Here is an 18,965-nt window from a genome sequence, read left to right as displayed (position 1 = left end):
CTTAAGAAACCGGCTTTTTAGGAGGGTTAAAGCCGGTGTGTACATGCATCACTGTGATCGAAAAATGAAGATACTAATCTGGCCAGCTTCACAGTCTTTAGTGTTACTGATATTAGAGGCATGTGGCTCTACTACTGAAGCTGCACATCGCCCACAATATTTCAGAAAGGAATCTAACCTAACACATCTGAGCTTAATTATTTATAAAATGGGGAGTGGTTTTAACTCACCAAAGCAGCACATTTAAGTATTTCTTTAGTGAGAAGTCATGTTGTTTTATAAGCAGGTCTAAACAACTGCTAATCTGCTTTTCCATTGAAATCAAAGGCCAAGCTGTGGTTCTGTGTCTGATTTGTAAAACAAAAAAACAGAAAGAAAAGACAAAAATATCTTAGCATGATAATTATAGAGATGCACCTCACCCCTTAAAAAGTTTTTTACCCTGAGCTTTCTGAAGTGGTAACGTTGCAATATGCAGATACTGCAGGAAGTGTGGAAATGTAGCACAGCCACGTAGATTCACCATGGTTCACACTGTTTAGACCACTTTCTAAAAATGTGAAAGTAACATCTCAAAGAGGAAATAAAAAATTTGTAATTGACTTTATTAAGCTAATCGCACAATCGAACATTTAACAGCTGCTTGATTCTAAGTAAAAATGGTTCTACTTTTTGTCCATTGCAAAGTCTCTTTTTCCTTCAGCACCGTTGGACCTTATTTTGGCTATAACTGATGTAACACTAGACAATATCTCACTATTGCAAGTAATTAATTTGCCTGGTCTTTCATTCTGGACCTAGTTGTTCAGTGGCAGTTTTTGTGGCAGTCATCTCAGCGACTCCTGACGGGTTTTCATAGTTGTGTCGGACAAGGTTCACGTAACCTCTAATCAGACTCTAAACGACTGATGTCCTTTTAATCCCCACGGTATTACTGTGTAAAAACAAGAAGGGGTCAGAAAAATCCCAGTTAGTTGCATTTTGTTGTTTGGTTTGTTGTTGACATGTTTCATGGTCAGAAATAACACTTTAACTTTTGTCAAAGCTTAATGAAAGAAAACCGTTGTTATTGTTTACACCTGACATGAAGATTGTGTAGTGATATGGCAATTGTATGCTATGAGGCATCTGATAAAAGCGTTTCTTTTTAACATTGACAGTTGATCACGTCCATTGAGTACATCCATTGTTGGTGATTTTATTTTTTTCCCTTTGTGTTCATTTGCACACCCACCACTGTAATAACATGAGAGGGATTTTGAACTGTCATCAGTGGTTTAGTCCAGCCAGCAAGGCTCCAGCTGCAGCTGAGTAGGAGGTGTAGCTCACTAAGCTAACAGCTCATCTACAAATCAAGATTTATTATATTATTATTATTTTTGTAGAATCTGAAAGTTAAATGAGTGACATTTGATTGCACATCCGTTACCCTCTTGACAAAGTATGTGAATGCTTTTTGTGATGCAAGGCGTGTGTTCGCCTGGAAGCTTGAAAGAAGTCTGTGTTGCAAATATAGTTTGAGCTCAAGCAGGACGATGTGTTTGCCATGTTTACTTCATGTGTCAAATAGTTTTTTTTGTTATATGTATTTGACCAGTTTCCTGGACATGGGAGTAAATGAGTGTCTATCTAAAGTGTCCCTTCCTTTTTCTTGGTCCCAGTTGAAAACAAATCTAGTCCTGGTTAAAGTGAGAAAATAAAAACAGATTCCAGCTGAATTGGGGATTTGCTTCAGTTCCTGTTCAGGAAACTGGATCCACAGCTGTGACTGCTTCATGCTTGATTTGAGAACGTGCTGTGACGTGTGTTAAAGGTAGAAGTTCAAAGTCCAACAAGTTAAAGAGAGAGCCAACACAATGACCTTTTTTAATTATTTTTTTCCTTAAAGTTTTTTAACAGAATATGCAGAATTATTGCAAAAAATATCAGACAATCATCAGGGTTTTTTGTAGGGACTACGGAGGCGAGTTCCCTGGCTGGTTTTAAAATATCACTTTTGGGTTTCTTCCCCCACACTCCCCCTGCCGCTTTCTCTGGTTTCCAAAATAAAGAGGATTTCCTATATGCATAATGTCTGTTCTGTTCCCTGCTTATTAAACTTTAATTACACCTCAGATACAATGCATATCACCGTTATATCACTTTAAACATAAACAAAGTGAGGTTACACGGCTCTGTATGGCAGACATATTGATAAGAATCTGCTGCTTGCAAGCCGGCACAGATCCCGTCTTTCTGACTGGCTTAATATTTAATTTTATTGTAAACCCACACCGAGAAGGACTCTGTGGGTTTTACCTCATATGGCTTTCCCACTCTCTGACCTTTACCCCTGTTATGGCTACGAAAAAGAGGGGCCTTACAAGGAATCATTTCAGAGAGGTGCAGATAACTGCATGCCACTCAACTGTAGTCTGATTCGCTCATTTATAGCCTGTTAGATATGAAATAACGATGAAAGAAGAAAAAAAAAAAAGTAGATCTCACTTGCCTCATTAAAGCAAAGAAAAATCTTGTTTTCAGAAGCGACCCTGCGATTACCATTACCTTTCCTGGAGTGTTCCTCAGCTGCCCAGCAGTGAGCACTCAAGCTCCTCGCAACTATATTAAACACTCTAAATGCAAAACTTAATCAATGCATGTCTGAGCTACATCACATTTACAAATATTTAGCCCGGAATGACGCATCAAAACTGATTGTTGCTCATCATCCTCCGTCTATTGCACTCAATGAACCTGAGGGGGCTATTCTAAAGAAAAAAAATGATAATAACAGGCAGCCCATTCTAGAATATATAAATTCAGTGCATTTCATTAACTGATAATAGTATTACCTTTGTGGTTTTGACATAAAATAACTACCTACATGGATCTTTTGATAAATTGTCAACTACCTTAATTGCCAGCATGTTATTTTCTTCCATTTACCTGATTGATTCATAAACATCACATTTGTTTTGCTTTCTCCTTTTTCATAACCCAAGTGCCAATTGTCCTGCAAGGATCGTGTCCCTCTTGCTTCTTTCACCCCTGTGTTTATTTTCAGTTCAAAGTTAACAGTCTGAAATAAACCTCGTTTATGTTGCATTCACTGTCAAACAAGCCAAATTAGCTCCTCTCTCTTTAAGCCAACTTTATCCTGATTGGCTGGTCCTCACAAATAGAAGGTTTGAACAGTAGGCAGGTGGAGCTTCTTTATTCTCAAGCACCAGCTTAATCAACCTTTGATGACATCATAAAGATGCCTGGAAACTAAATGTTTGGAGCTTTTAATCTAAACTTTATTTTCCTTTACAAAAGTTGGAATCAGTCTCAGCTCCATCTTTGACTGAAATTCAAACATTTGCAAATATAATTTGGCTCAAACCTGATTGTCACTTTGCGATATATACACACACACACACACACACACACACACACACACGCACATACACGACTGCATAAGCATCTGGTTAAGAAGAAGACTGTATCATTTATGAATTAAATATTTCAACCTCTACACCCATAATTTTCCTTGCCTAATATCGAAAACATGATCATATGTATAAATGCTTCAGATCGTGCCGGCTACATCTGCTCTTCCATCATCTACAGCTTGCCCTTCAGAGCTGCGATGACAGTGTTGAGCTTTGAACAGTCTCGATAAGCCACCAGGCCGCCACGGTTAGCCCAGCGGTCAGCTCCTTTGCACTCAGTGTCAGGCTCATGATAGGTCAGTTCTGCTGTGTGATCCTGTCCTTCACTGGTCATCTGTAGACGCTTAGTCAAGTCCACCACCCCCCCACCGAGTGCTCGGAGCAGGGCGTGAGGAGCGCAGGAGTCCCACTTAAAGGTGCTTCCCTCTGAGAGGATGTAAACATCAGCCAGGCCCTCAATGACACACAGGATCTTGTAGCCGGCTCCAGAGGCGTACATCAGCTTGTCAGAGCTGCAGAGCAAGGCTAGCACACCTTTTACCACCTGCTTCTCACTGGAGCTCAGCACCACAGACAGCCCTCGATCCTCTCCATCTTTCGGCTGGGACACAGAGCAGATGTTGATGCCGTCCCAGGACACGCCCCAGAAATGCCTTCCCTTCCACCTGCAGAGAATCGGGAGTAAAGTGAGAATATCTTACTTTGAGGCTCAGAAGCTTCATTATGTCACACCATCACCTAAACACAGTGTGAAGTTTCCTGTGACATGCATGGCATCTGCTCAAACCCGTCAATCTGTTAATATTTAGCTGCAGTAGGGTGAGGTTAATATGAAATGTGTAGTTTTTCTGTAATCGTCTAATCTGCTGAAGAAAGTAAAAGGTAAATGTAGAAAACAACCTTCATAGAGAGGGATGGAAATGTAGGGAAGATTATGCTAATGTGGGATAGAATAAAAATGTTTAAACCTCAAACTATGCAGGTTACAGGATGGCATTTCCTGTGCATTCTGTGTGCACAGGAAACTAAAGACTCATGCATTTCCCCGTTTCTACCATCATTCTACATGAATTTTATTTTGTTGAATCGAATTCCTCTGAATTCTGCATCATGCAAGCTTTGGTGAAATTTAAAGAGGTGAGCTTTCTACAGCAATACAGCTGCTGTAGCAGGGGGAATTATAGAGATCAAATTAATTTATTGTAAGAGCCCGTAAAGATACTTTTTTTTTCTTAACTTGGGTGTTTTAATATTTACTGGCTTTTCACCTCCAGAGGTTGTTGCATAGATAATATAAAGTCCAGCAAAATGTAGCAACTTAATGTTTAACCCTGCCAAAGTGGAGATAGAAGAAGAAACATTGCTGTGACTTGAGTAATATAGTATACGTGGTGAAGTGCCAGGAGGATTGTCGACTAAGTGGATGGCACAACACGGGAGAGCTGTGTTGTGCCATCCACTTAGTCCAATCCTACCTAATCAGGCCTGAACTCGGCAGTCTATTTACACCTACAGTCCAGAGACCACTCTTTAAATGATGAGGAAGTGCACATCGCAGACAGGGAGGAACGCTGGTTTGAGCACGGAGTCAAGGAGGCCATTTATGGGTAAAGAGAACGACCATCACCAGCAACCAAAAACAACATTAACTTCCTTACCAGGGTGTGTGAGCATGCATCGCTTTTTAGTGATTACTCACTAGGGATGGGTATCGAAAACCGGTTCTTGTTGAGAACCGGTTCCCACCGTTTCAATTCCTTGGAATTTTTGCCATTTTTGCAAATTATTCCTTTATCGATTCCAGTTTCCCCGAATGACGTCACCACGTTGCGGAGCATCATTTACCTGGCAGGAAACACGGCGGCTCAAACGCTCAAAAGTTTGGTTATACTTATCGAGAACAGATGACAACAGGGCAACTTGCAATACTTGCAAAGTAGATATTTCATTTAAGGGAGGAAACACTACAAATATGCAAAAGCATTTGCTCACAAAACACGTGATAACCTTAAATGAATGTCGTGTTTTTAATTCCGCTCCGGACTCGTGAATCTCAACCCAGCAGCAGCGGTAACGTTTGTACGTCCTCTCCCGTTAATGCGGCAGGTAAATAATCAACTAACAGTGCATATTATGTTAGCGCGATCTGCCTTATTACAAAACCTGCCATTACTGTGCATTTAGGTGACCATGATGAGAGAGACAGAGTCTGGCTGGCTCAGATGCTGGCAGTTCTCGCTGCAGTCTACCGGTAGCGTCTCCTTTCAGGCCAGGATTGACGAATGTCACCCAGCAGTGTCTAAGTTTGTGGTAAAAGGCTTGCACCCATTTGTCACAGCAGATGCCCCCAATTTTCGGTAAGTGAATGTGTTTAATTGTAGGCAGGGACATTACTGGATATTCTTGTGTAATTGCTACAGAATAATTGATGTTATACTTTGTTATTGCTACAGAAGAATATTTATTTTATTATTTTACATTTACAATTTTTTTTCTTGGGGACCCTGTGACACCCCATTGAAGAGCCGTAGGCTGGGGATCTCTTAAGATCTCACTGCTGGGTTTGTAAGGCCATGTTACTCCTAAATTTCTATCTTGTTCAAAGAGAAGATATAAAACAAAGTTCTAAGCTAATCGACCTTAGTGTTCTCCTTTTTAAAAAAAAGAATCAATAAGAGAATCGATAAAGAATCGAATCGTTAAACAGAATCAAAAATGGAATCAGAATCGTGAAAATCTTATCAATACCCATCCCTATTACTCACCCCCCGCCTGCTGGATCTTTGTGGTGAAACGGCTGATTGATGACGCCCATGATGGGCTCGCCTGTGCTCCGCAGGTAAACGCCGATGAGAACCAACGCACAGTGCAGACCCGATGGAGACAAGCGGCCTTCCTCCAGCTCCTTCTCTCGGCCCTGTATGTACTGGCTGGTAGCATCTAGAGTATTTAAAAAAAAAAAAAAAAAAAAAAAAAAAAAAAGCACAATAAAGACAAACTGAGCTCCGACATGAATGCTGAATGGGATTGTGGTAAGAGGTGAGCTCTTCACCTATGGGATCGATCCAGATGCCGAGCTCAGAGGGGCTGAGGGAAACAGTCAGGCCATCAGTGTTTGCCTCGACGGTCGCCGGGTCTTGGTGGATGGCTTTAGCCAGCAGAGAAGCTGCTGTGTGGTCACCGTCAAGCACGGTGGCCAGCAACGCCGCCGTCTCCTCCTCTGTGCTACAAACCGTGACTATCACACTCTCTCCTGGTGGCAGAGACAGAGACTTTGATTACTTTACAACAAACCACTTCAAATGTTTCTACTGTGCAAGGTGCAGCCATGGTAAATATTTAGACAGCAACATATTAATGTCTTCACTATGTACTCATAGATTAAAGTAAAGATCATTTGCCAAGTGTATATTTAGCTCCTCTAGATTTTAATATGAAGGTGGGCTGATTATCATCATGGTTATTATTACACAGCACATCTTAATGCTGGATGTTATATTTATGAATCTGCACTGCTGAGACAAAAGCACAGCTGGGGCTCCCCCAGAATAATCCTGAGGCACACCTGACAAACTCATACGCAGGACTCATTAGAGTGCATGGAGGATTCAAGGTGTGCACATCTGTAACAGCACAGCATTGGATCAGATTGTCCTGAAGTAGACACTGTTGCTCTTAAAATGCTTTTTAGAAACAAATATTATTATTTTTTAACAACTTGTAGACATCAGTGGTTCCAATTTTGGGAATTTTAAGGTGCCCAGCCCAGCTTTAAGTAACTCTATCTAATGTAGGGAAGGAGTTCTAGATCTGGCAGGTGAAAAGAGGCATTAGTGATGCTCAAATTAGACTACAAAAGTGCCCTAGAGCAAGAGCTGTTGTTCTTGGCCCAGGGTGTAGTGTGTTATGTGTAATATTAAGAAATTACCAAGCCCGTTTTCAAACTTGTTAGACTCCTCGCCATGAATGAATTCAGCCATGTCAGGGAACTACAAAAGAAAAATGACATAATTACAATGCAACATGCGGTCTGATCTTGGCCGGCTTCACAAAGACTTGTCCTTACCTGAGTGCCAACATCATGACGGATCATCTCCTGAATCACCACATCGGCGAGCGTCTTGAAGTCTTGGACGAACTTCTTGTTCTTGTCATCTCCGGTCTTTTCTTGCACAAGGAGCTGGAAGAGGGGAGCCTCCTGCCTGCAGACCCGAGCCACGTTAGCAGCCTTTTCAGCCACCTTGAGCAGCAGCCTCAGCAGATCAGCCATGCCTGAACAGAGAAAGAAGAGCAGAGAGTTCAGTGAAACCGACCAAAAGAAGGAAAGTGTGTGTACGAGTGTGGGAGAGAAAAAGAGATGAGGGCGGTCACAGCTCGCACACTAGGCTAATTATAGACTCAAAATGAAAACAGGGCACTTCTGAAAGAAGTGAGTGTGAGAGAGTGATGTGACTATGCAGCAAGTTTCAGAGATAATAAGGCCAAATCTGCAGATTACGACTTCGAAAGTATGAAACACTTAATAAACAGCAACAACAACAAAAAACAAAAACACCACCACCACAAAAATAAATAAATAAAAAATAAATAAATAAATAAATCAACAGTCACCATCTTAGTCACAGTCTTAGGAGGGAAATACCAAAAAGCAGCAATTAGGTCTGCATTAATCACTACTCAGTGCCAATAAGACACCTTTGAATGCTATTAGTAATCTTAAACAGCAAGACAGCCTCTTTTCCGGATATGGGAAAAAAAGCATCAGTTCAAGCTCAATTATATAAATATTTACAAATAAATATAATTGTACAGAGCTCTCCGATAAACCGCTGCCAAAAAGGTCAGCTGAGGTTTAACGAGGTATTTACGAGTAAAGGAAAACGAATGCGAAGAAAAACTAGAGTGGAATAAATGAAAGCCTACTAAACACCAGGTTAAAAACTGCCTCTTTTCCTCTCGTGTGTCCCTCTTCTCATTACCTGTGGGGTTTTTTTTGTTAGTGCTCCAGTCACCAAACGAGGATGTTTCCAGGAGACAAGAAGCAAAAACGGGAAAAAAGGAGTGGACTTGGTGTAAATTACGGTTTTAAAGCTCTTAATTAACCCGTAGAACTGCCTGCTCTGGCTTCTTTACGTCAGTGCGAGTTTCCGATCGAAGAAGGGCGGACGGCACCCTCACATCTAGGCTGACAAATACAAGGTTCAGACATGCGCGCAGCTACGTGACGCACGGCGTGTAGGGTTTTCAAGGAGCGGCCAACAAGCTGTGGGGGAGAGCGGTGCGTTCAAGTGCAAATGTAAAACTCCAGATCATATTTCGGGAATCATAAATGCATGTCAAAACCGCAAACCAGAGTTCTACAAAGAAAATGTATTACTGTATAAATCAAAAATACGATGGATGAGCAACCTACGCTCTGACCAAGTGCTGAACAAAGAAATAAAATGAAAATAAATAAATAATGTATAATTAATCGATTTCAAATTCCAATACAAAGTAAAAGTATCAATGCAATACAAGCCACAAATAAATACGAGTAAAACTAAAAAACAAAAATCTGAAATCAACACCTCAAACCGGGTCAATTTTTACAATTTAAAACTGATTCTTTCGTTTCATCCCTTGATTTTCGTCTTTTTTATGCTGGAATGACACATAAGTGAGGGTTAAGTGGCTTAAGAAAAAACAAAACAAAACAAAGAGTCCTCTGACAGTGGTCGGAAAAATCAGCCAGCGTGCAAAGACTTCGAAAGGCCTCCAGAAAACTTGAAGAATTATTGCTCAAGACCAATTTAAAAAACTGCTCCGTGGAAGCAAAATATAAAGAAATGAGGAATGACTCAAGAATTGTTCACAGCACTGTAAGTTGTCCTTTGTGTATTTTTGGACAAGTATTGTTGAAAAAGAGGTACTCAATTTGCATGTGATAGGTATTGATAATGGAGCTTTATTTAAACATCTTCTTGAGGACGTTCTTGTTTTTTTTAATGATATTTCTTAAATAATGTGAAACGAGGTTATGTTGAATCCAGGTCATTAGAAATGAAGTGAAACTACACTGTTTATGAACATAAAATGCTTCCGTTTTAAATTAATATTTTTATATTACTGACTAATTCGCTGAGTGTATTCAACATGTGAATAATCTGGACCTTGTTTTTTCTTCCAGGAGGTACAAGGGTGGAAAATCATACTGATATACTAATTATACTAATATACTGATAGGAAAAGCATGTTGTACATTTCCAGACCATATTCGCTACAATATAATGCAATTTATTGATTAAGCCCCAGCAATGCCCCCAGTAATCATGTCTAATTTATAAGAAACTCGCCCCCACCACCCCATCTGCCTTTGTGGAGCACATTAGTTCTCTGTCATGCTTTTTTTTTTATGCTGTATCGTATAGCCATATTCTTACTGTAATGAAATGGATTTCCATTTGAACTCTTTAGAGCTCCTTTAATGGGAAGGCACAGGCAATTCCAGCATCTCTTCCTGTTAAGACCCCAAACACAGTACTGAGTTAAGAATGCAACTGAAGCTCTTACTGTACCATCTCCATGTGACACGTATGGCAGTTCACTGGGATCGGTTTTTCACAACTGCTTTAGAGCCTTAAGACAAATGCAAATAGTTGCATCTGTAAATTAGATTACATCACATAAAGCAACTGAATTCTCTCTTTTGCATAAGGACAAAATCTTGCTTGGTGACTAATAATTATTTACTCTTATCAGACACTGTCAGATATTACTGGCCTTCATTTGAGCTCAAAGAAATCTCACTGAGATGCAGATCTGCAGATATTTAACACTTTTAAAGTCTCTTGTAGTTCTTGACTTTCTGTTACTTGTGACCTCATGGTTCTCAGCAAAGTATCCATTATGTGCTCATCTGAGGTTAGCCTTCATTTAAGCCTCATGTTAAGCTAAGTGCTGAAAAAAATAAATAAATAAAAATGCATACAGTATATTGCTCACATAAAGACTACTGCACACACACTTTACAGGCAAATGGTTCTTGGTTGAAGCTTTGACCACTAGGATCCATTAGTTGTGCATTACATGGTGAGTGTGAGACGATTGATCAATACAGTTTAGTGTGCGAGGTAATTTGAGCGAGGCAGAGAAGTCGCAGCTCGAAAAGCCTTCAGTCACACTGAAGATCCCTGGAAGACAGAGGAGGTTCTACAGATGGAGGTAAGAAAGACAAAATGCTCCCTATGCAAAACAGATTTTTCTTTAAATGTTGTCCTACAAGATCAGGATACAAATATGCTGTTATTAATGCATGCTTATAGTGTATTTAATGAAGAAAATCCAACAGACGGACAATTAACTTCTTTGTGTGGCGAGACAAAAGAACGGGAACTGATTCAAATTGTTTGTCTCAGGCCACAAAGGATGCTATGTCAGACCTGGAGAGCAGCATGATCACTATTATCCAAACTTTCCACCAATACTCGGGTCAGAAGTGCAATCTGAAGAAAGCAGACCTTAAAGAACTTATCAACAATGAGCTGAATAATTTCATAGTGGTAAGATATCTTCTGCAAAGCGGGTGTGTTTATGACGCATAATTAGAACAACAATAATAAGCATGCACCAATTTGTTGGCACGCAGCACAGTGTGTATTTAAATAAGAAAAAAACTGCACAGAATTTCACAAACATTATTGATGAATTTAAAATTTATACGAGCAAAGCATGTACAACTGACTAAGGTTGCTTGGGGCTGTAGTGGATTTTTATTTGCTTCCTTTTCAAGCGTTGACACGCTGCACAGCTGAGTCTCAGAGATATTAAAAATATATTAGATAACTAACAATTTTCCTTCTATTCCGGTGTAATTAAGATTTAACCCTAGTAGAGTTAGTGGTGATGCTACAGATTTATCAGTGTTATTAAATATACTGTCCATTTACTACTAATGATGAACTTTAATGCAATTTTCCTGCTAAACAGAAAATCAAGGAGAAGGACACACTGGATAAACTCTTCGCTGACCTCGACCAGAACGGAGATTTGGAGATCGACTTCAAAGAGTTCATTGCCCTCATCGCCATGGTCACCTCTGCTTGCAATGAACTGTTTATTCCAAAGCAACAGAAATAGTTTGCATGCACATGAATTACTCATTTAAAGAAAGTATGTTTTGTTTTTTGTGAGACTGGGAGACTCTTATTAGTCATGCAGTTTGATACTTTTTGTTAGTATGGAAATGTTTGCTGAATACACTTACCAGTCACTTTATTAGGTACACCTATTCAGCTGCTCATTAACACAAATATCTAATAAGCCAATCACAAGGCAGCAACTCAACAGATTTAAATATGTAGACATTGACCTTTTAAGTTCTGTCAGAGAAGAATGGCCAGATTGATTTGCGCTAACAGGAAGGCAGCAGTAACTCCCTCTTTACAACCAAAGCATAGCATCTCTCAAGGCACAAAATGAAACCTCAAACCTTGAAGCAGATAAACTACAGCAGCAGACGACTACTCCTATCAGCTGAGGCCACAATGGAAGACTGAAAAATGTTGCCTGATCTGATGAGAGTAGATTTCAACTGTGACATTTGGACGGTAGAGTCCGAATGTGATGTAAGCAAGATGAACTTTTAGATCTATGGATCCTGCAGTTCAGGCTGGTGGTGGTGAAATAGTGTGGGGGATATCTTTTGGCACAGTTTTGGCTATTTAGTACCAATTGGGTTTAAACACTACAGCTTACCAGGGTATTGTTTCCGAACCTGTCGATCCCTTTATGACTGCTGTGTACCCATCTCCTGATGGCTGCTTGTAGGAGGAAAACAAAATGTCATAAAGCGCAGATTGTCTCAGACTAGAATCTTGAACATGAGTTCAGTGTCCTCAAAAGGCCTCCACAGTCACCCGACCTCAATCCACCTTTGGGATGTGGTGGAACACAAAATTTGCATCATGGATGTGCAGCCAACAAATCTGCAGCAACTGTGTGGCACTATCATATCAAGATCTCTGAGGCATGTTTCCAGCACCTTGTTGAATCTGTTTCAAAGAATTAATGTAGTAATGAAGGCAAAAGAGGGTCCAAACGGACACCACCAATGTATACCTAATAAAATGGCTGGTGAGTTTCTAATATAGCATGTGTGGAATATGTATTTGAGAAACAAAAATATATAAACGTATGATACTTCCACATATTTGTCTGTCATTACTAAACATTTATGCTCATCTGACAGAATCGATAAGCTACAGCAGTACTGAGACATGTTTAACAGATGCTGCTTCACAACATGCCATCATTTTGAAACGACTGCTCTGAAGCAAGGACGTCTTTTTTTTTTGTTTTGATTACACACTCCTCTCTCCCCTTGTGAGGAGTCAAAAAGGTGAGGAAAGGAAACGAGGATACACAAACTGAGAAATAGGAGGAAAGGCCAAGCTGACTGGTTCCATCTTTTAGAAAGACAAATAACAGACGTGTGTGTACATGTAATGCAGTCCAGCTAAGAAAATTAACACCTATACTACTTGTTGAGTAGTATAGGCACAGCTGTACCTGACAGCCCAACATCTGTGGGTCTAAACTGCTGAAAGCTTTCTTTTCCTTTGTACGGTGCAGACTGACTCATACTGAACTGGCTGTTTTGATAGCAGCCAAACAGCGACCTCTTGTGGCCCAAATAGTTTTTTAAATGAGTTTCATTTATTTATTTATTTATTTTTTAAACCCAAGTTGCGCACCAGTCGTAGGACATCTTTCACAGCTCAAACAAATGCAGGATTTCAGAATCATGTTAACGATGGATTATTGTCCATGTGGAGATTCACCGCCTCAGATGGGTTTCCATAAACTCTAGGATCCTCTTCCACGAATCTTCTTGAGCAGCAGCGTGGGGTGCGGGGTGACCTCCCCACAGAGTGAATACTGCAGGGAAGAAAAACAAACAAACAAAAAAAAACAAAACAAAAAAAAACAACAAACTGCAAATTTATTTACCATTATATATTGTATTCTTAATAAAATACAACGAGAGGAAAACTTAAGCTCACATTTCTCTGGTTTGGCTCTCCATAGAGACACTCTTGCACACGGTGCGTAGGGTGGCTCGATCAGGTGACCGGCACCGGGATATGACAAGCGGGTAAACAGCTGGGATTTACCTGCAGACCTCAGGGCCTCCTCAGTCTGATGACCAGTGATCAGAGTAAACAATGAAACAGTGTGCAGTCAGTCCACACAGACAATATACAAAACTGCATTCAGGTGACTATAAATGACTGTTGTATTCTTAGAGTGTTTTAATACATTTCAGTAGACATCAAGAGTCTCCAAATAATATATACAGGACAACATAACATTTAAAATGTAATCTGTAATTGTAATTAAAGTAAAATAAGTTAATTTACCACATCTGCATTCTCTGTGCTTGCAGCACACAGATCGTCTTCACCCACTATGTACATGAGAGGACAGGTGATGTTCTTTACCTACAAAAAGAAAATAAGAGAAAACAAAACAAAAAAAAAAATCAATAATATAGAGCAGAGATTACTGAGCTCTATACACATGTGCTTCTCTATGCATGTGTGATGGGCAGAGAAGAACCTTCTGTTTGTTCTCAGGGGGCAGATTATCCGGCAGAGAGACATGTCTGAAACTCACACGGCCTCGATCATCGAGCTCCCAATGTTTCTGGTCACTTAAAGAGCAGAACAGGACAGAGATGGTACTGTTTGTTAACATCTACTCGTGAAAATCTTAAAAACAGCGATTACTATGTCAGCCGTGGAGTAGACGGAGGACCCTGAACTAGATAAAAGTCCAGGTTACAATTATGTTTTTGGACCACAATATACTTTTGTAAGGTACATCACCACACTGGAGTTTAAAGACTCAATATGATTGAAGTTAAGACTTTCAAGTAGAATTCATTAGGTTTTACGAGAGCATTTCATTAACTGTTGCAAAATCAAAACAAATTTACGAGAGAGGTAGCAAAAACCTGCAGCTAAAGTGCATCACAGAATTATTTCCATGGTTAAAAAAAAAAGAACTTCACAACACCTAACCAAGTCAAGATCACTCGACAGATACAGTCGTATCACCGTTAATGCGTGCAGTCAGCAGATGGCTTTTATGGGTCAAGATTATTCTGTACCAGAATGACTGGGAAAGAAAAGCATGGCAAGGAAAAGGAAAAAGGTTATGAAATTAAGCACAACATATCATCTGTAATTAAATGTTACCCAGGTCTGACACACTCCACACACCCAATAAAGAGTTTGTTGGGTGCTTGTTAGTTTGTTGCCACAGCAAAGCAAAATTAGTTTAACTGATTTCAAATGATGGTCAATAAATACCCCACAAATGTAGCAGAGTAATTTCCCTAATATGAGCCCTTTCCTAACATTTGAGACACAGCGCTGCTATCAAATTCAAACAGACTTCATATTTTTCTCAGTTTAGAGATTTTCTTTGCTCCATTGTGACTAAAGTAGGAGTTTATGAAATGTGCAAATCATTGCACCAATTGTTTTGGAATTGGGGCTGTATATTGCACTTAAAGCATACTGTAAACACATAATTTCACTGAAACTCAACATAACCTTGCCCCAATCAGGTTCACCATAAGTTACCACCATGATTTATCCAGATTAAAAGAGAGCCACAAAGTACACTATTAAAATCAGTCCTTATGTTTAAAATTTGTTAGACTGCCCATCTTAATGTGGGATTTTGTTAAAAATCCACTGGAGAGGTGTACAGAGGCCATGCTATGACAATAAAAAGCATCACTGTCCAGAAATCAAAACTAACATTAAAATAAGAAATATCTATAAGTACTCTGTACTTATAAGTGACACCAGAAGTGAACGGTTCAAATAGACTGGATAAATCATCATCATCATCTCAGAGTAGAATCTAAAGTAACCAGCTATTACCTCTCAATCGTTTTGGTCTTGCCATCTTCATCTAACAGCGGGCTTCCTACTGGCCCGTTAATACAAATCAAACATGATGGCTGGAAAGGGGAACAAATGAATGTTAACGTCATTCATAATTGCCTGTCTATCAGATTTGTATTTTTCATATGCAAATAACAATGTGATGATCATACGGCAGATTTCAAAACAGGTGAATTTGGGACGCACTTTAACACCAATCCTAGTGGCGATGCGAAGGGTCAGACAGACTCCAAAGGAGAGGCCAATGACCCCAATTCTCTCTGCATCGACCTGACAGTGATCTTGAAGTAGCTGGAAGGCTGACTGACCAAACAAAACATTTTAAGAGAGTGACAAAAACATTACAAACAAATACAAGGCTGTTAGGTTAAATCCAGTGCTTATACACTGAAACTCGGACAAAGTTATCCTACTTTGAAATACAAATCGCCAACACTCATTATGTCTGGTGGTCCAGGTAAGTCTTTGTGCCCCATGTAGGCAACAGAAAGACTCGCGAATCCCCTGGAGGCAAAAAGTGCAGAGCGGTACTCCGACTGTCCTCCACCCATTCCCCACAGATCCAGCATAGCAGGAAAAGGGCCCGGGCCTGCAGGAAATCAGCATGTGAAGTTCAGTGACTGCTGACTAAGGCACTGCCAATAAATGCCACTTCAGTGAACGCTCACCAGGGGGTAAGAATAATGTTCCTACAATTTTGTTCTGACGAATCTCTATTCTCCTCACTCCTGGCGCCATGTACCAGCGCTCAACGGTTACAGCTGCCAGCTCAGTGCTCTGCCCCTCACTGGGTGAAGTGTGGCCCTCCAGTAAGGAGATGTTCACTATGTATGGCGTCTCCACGTTTCTTTTCCTAAGCCTGTGATCAGCATTTACATTTACACAGAGAAAGAAGCAGTCAGTGAAGCCAGAAATGTAGAATGAATGAAAGAATCCTTTAGCTGTATTTTTAAGTGCGCAACATAAGAGGCAGCTGGATTTGAAACCTGCCTCAAACCTTCTCTGCTTCTGAGTGCAGGCTCCAAAGCCCAGAAGAGTCCCATCGGCTCACAGCCTAAATAAGAACCTCCAACTGAATGATCGCTGGTCACTATTCAGGTAAGAACAGAGACAAAAATAAAATGAAACACTGCCTGCATAAAAGCCTGGTTAATATCTCTTCACACAATCTTTACTGTCTCCTTGTTAAAACGGAGTCTGATTATTTTCTTTCTACAATATAAAGTGCCTTGAAGCTACTGTTGATAAGAAATGGCGTGCACGATATAAATAAAATAAAATTGAACTGAAGTGAATTAATATAACATGACTGCCACAGGATGTCTCCACAGTAAACACATTAAATATTAACCTGTGACTTTTATCAATAATTACTTGCAGCTTGCAGATTAAAATGACAAACACTTTGTTCAATTTAATTTCAGCATGTTTGTTTTTTGCTCCATTTTGTTTTTAAATACAATAAAAAAGTCAAACCCTGCCACTGGCACAGTGAGCATCTCAACATTATTGCCCTGCTTATATGTCCCACATGCCAGCTGCTTTTATTTATGTGGACATCTATATATTACAGAAACTGTCTACTATGTCACCCAACAGCACTTAAGAGTATTTCACTCACAGTTGATGCTCCTGCTCGCATTTGTTGTATAATGAGCAAACGCCTCCCACAGATCTCCCTCCTCACTGTGCATTTGTGCGCGTACTGTGACAGGATAATTTTGAGACAGGAAACGCCCTTTAATGCTGATCTGTTCATCTATGAGCGCACGAACAGGAGCGGCTGACAGCAAAGGGCTTTGTCTAAAGCTGCTCTTCCTCCGAACTTCACCTGTTAAAAAACAAACAAACATATATATACACACACATACAAATAAAACCGAGAACTTCTGATACAGACACTCTTCAGGCATGTACAGATAAAAAAAATGATACTGATCATCTTTGATATTTAAAAAAAAAAAGAGAGACCCTCAAATATTATTCTTACCAACAGCACGCTGAAGCCCGGGCAGTTTCCCACGCACACTGATGCACGACATCATCCTCTTTTCTATGAGCTGCTATATTCTTGTCACACTCATATGTGCCCTAAACATTATGGTCTTTCTTGACACTATAAACACAAAGTAAATATCAAATACTAAAACACTTAAAATCAAAGTAAAGGGTTAAATATCAATAACTACAACTAATCCAAGGTTGGACAGCATGCTCTGCTGTCAGGTTCTGTCTAAGACTCTTGTGTTAGAGATTAACCTTAGACCTTTGTCCTTTTCACATGTGTACTGTATTTTTTTTTTAAACAAAGAACTGCAAAGCTTTGTAACTTGGATTTCTTTTAAGTCTGCCTTACTAATGTGAATTAATAATGCTGTTACAATTACTGTTTAACTTGAGTTCTGAATTCATCATCAGAATCATCCACCATACGTTCAGGTTTCACCCACATGTGACTATTTCCCGTGAGCGTCAAGCTAGTCTTGATCCACCCATCACTTCTATACATTTTCTAAGGAAAACTGGGAAATAGGTGCAGTGATTTAATAAAACGTGCAAACTTACACAGAAATATGAAGCAAAAGCTGAGTTTATACCAATCTAACGAGCGTGAACGTCAATATTCTCCAACACAGTCATTTCTTGAAGTAGTCTTCAGGAATAGTTCTCCAGGCTTCTTGAAGGACATGCAAAGCTCCTCTTTGGATATTGGCTGCCTTTGGAGGCTAATCCATGACTGCTACATTGTGTTTTCTTTCCAGGTGTGTTTTTACTGAACTGGCAGTGTGTTTGTGATCACTGCTGAAAAATGTAGCTGTTGCCAATCACATGCTTTCTGACTGGCTAAGGCTGACAGCACATTTCGACATTCATAATTCCTTCAATTTTAACAAGTTCTCCCCACCCCTTCCTGAAATTCATCCCTAAACCACGACATAGTCCCCAGCTTGTTTTACAGATGACTGCAGACACTCGCTGTTGTACCGCTCTCTTGACCTCCTCTAACAATTTGAACCAAAATTTAAAAGCTGGATTGAAATAAAATATAAAACGTGGGCTGGCTCGAGATTTTTGCACAGTACTGTATCTTAACCTGATAACGCCATACTCAGATGTGTTAATGGAAGCAGATTTTTTTTTTTTAAATGAATCGTATAAAACTGAATCCAATTTCACTGAGTATAGAGTACATGTGCACAATATTAAGGTACAAAGCCTCAATTTTCACCAGGGGGGAAAAATACTAAATTATAATTTTTCGCTGTGTTTAATAATTATTTTAGCATAAAGTATGAATCTGCAAAAAGAAAAAAAAGGAAAATAAAATGACATAATTACCTCTGAAAGGTATTTGGAAAAGTAAAACTGGAGCAATAAGCCTGGAAACCGTCAATAAAAGTGAAAAGCTTTCGCAAGGTGAAAAGTGGATGTTCAGGTGGTCGGTTGCAGCTGCACAAACGCACGTCCCATATCCCCCAACTGCAAATCTTTAACTTGTGAACCCTTTGCCCGAGCAGAGGAACCGTTTCACATACAGATTAACTCGATATACTATATATATATTAGGGGTGCAACGATACACAAAATT

At 39.8% G+C, this 18,965-nt stretch overlaps 3 protein-coding genes across 3 annotated transcripts; 1 reads left to right on the top strand and 2 right to left on the bottom strand.

The window, feature by feature from the left end:
- Nucleotides 1–1,895: 1,895 nt before the first annotated feature.
- inpp1 (inositol polyphosphate-1-phosphatase) lies at nucleotides 1,896–8,657 on the bottom strand. Its single transcript, XM_005739480.2, has 6 exons — nucleotides 8,396–8,657; nucleotides 7,483–7,688; nucleotides 7,345–7,405; nucleotides 6,469–6,669; nucleotides 6,182–6,356; nucleotides 1,896–4,081 (listed from the first exon to the last, which is right to left on the bottom strand). Exons 2-6 carry the CDS (start codon nucleotides 7,684–7,686, stop codon nucleotides 3,589–3,591), a joined length of 1,134 nt encoding a protein of 377 aa, XP_005739537.1. The 5' UTR covers nucleotides 7,687–7,688; nucleotides 8,396–8,657; the 3' UTR covers nucleotides 1,896–3,588.
- A 1,928-nt stretch (nucleotides 8,658–10,585) lies between these two features.
- On the top strand, nucleotides 10,586–11,534 carry LOC102192041 (protein S100-B-like). The gene is made up of 3 exons (XM_005739661.1): nucleotides 10,586–10,619; nucleotides 10,814–10,957; nucleotides 11,385–11,534. The coding sequence occupies exons 1-3, from the start codon at nucleotides 10,614–10,616 to the stop codon at nucleotides 11,532–11,534; spliced, it is 300 nt and encodes a 99-aa protein (XP_005739718.1). The 5' UTR covers nucleotides 10,586–10,613.
- A 1,699-nt stretch (nucleotides 11,535–13,233) lies between these two features.
- On the bottom strand, nucleotides 13,234–17,418 carry LOC102216043 (acyl-coenzyme A thioesterase 4-like). The gene is made up of 10 exons (XM_013912493.1): nucleotides 17,367–17,418; nucleotides 16,367–16,466; nucleotides 16,045–16,235; nucleotides 15,790–15,965; nucleotides 15,563–15,679; nucleotides 15,353–15,432; nucleotides 14,016–14,109; nucleotides 13,817–13,897; nucleotides 13,460–13,595; nucleotides 13,234–13,334 (listed from the first exon to the last, which is right to left on the bottom strand). The coding sequence occupies exons 1-10, from the start codon at nucleotides 17,416–17,418 to the stop codon at nucleotides 13,234–13,236; spliced, it is 1,128 nt and encodes a 375-aa protein (XP_013767947.1).
- Nucleotides 17,419–18,965: the final 1,547 nt, after the last annotated feature.

This window comes from Pundamilia nyererei, unplaced genomic scaffold, assembly GCF_000239375.1.
Source record: "Pundamilia nyererei isolate P.nyererei 1_Seehausen unplaced genomic scaffold, PunNye1.0 scaffold00092, whole genome shotgun sequence".
NCBI lineage: Eukaryota > Metazoa > Chordata > Actinopteri > Cichliformes > Cichlidae > Pundamilia > Pundamilia nyererei.
This window is presented reverse-complemented; position numbering and strand designations above follow the sequence as displayed.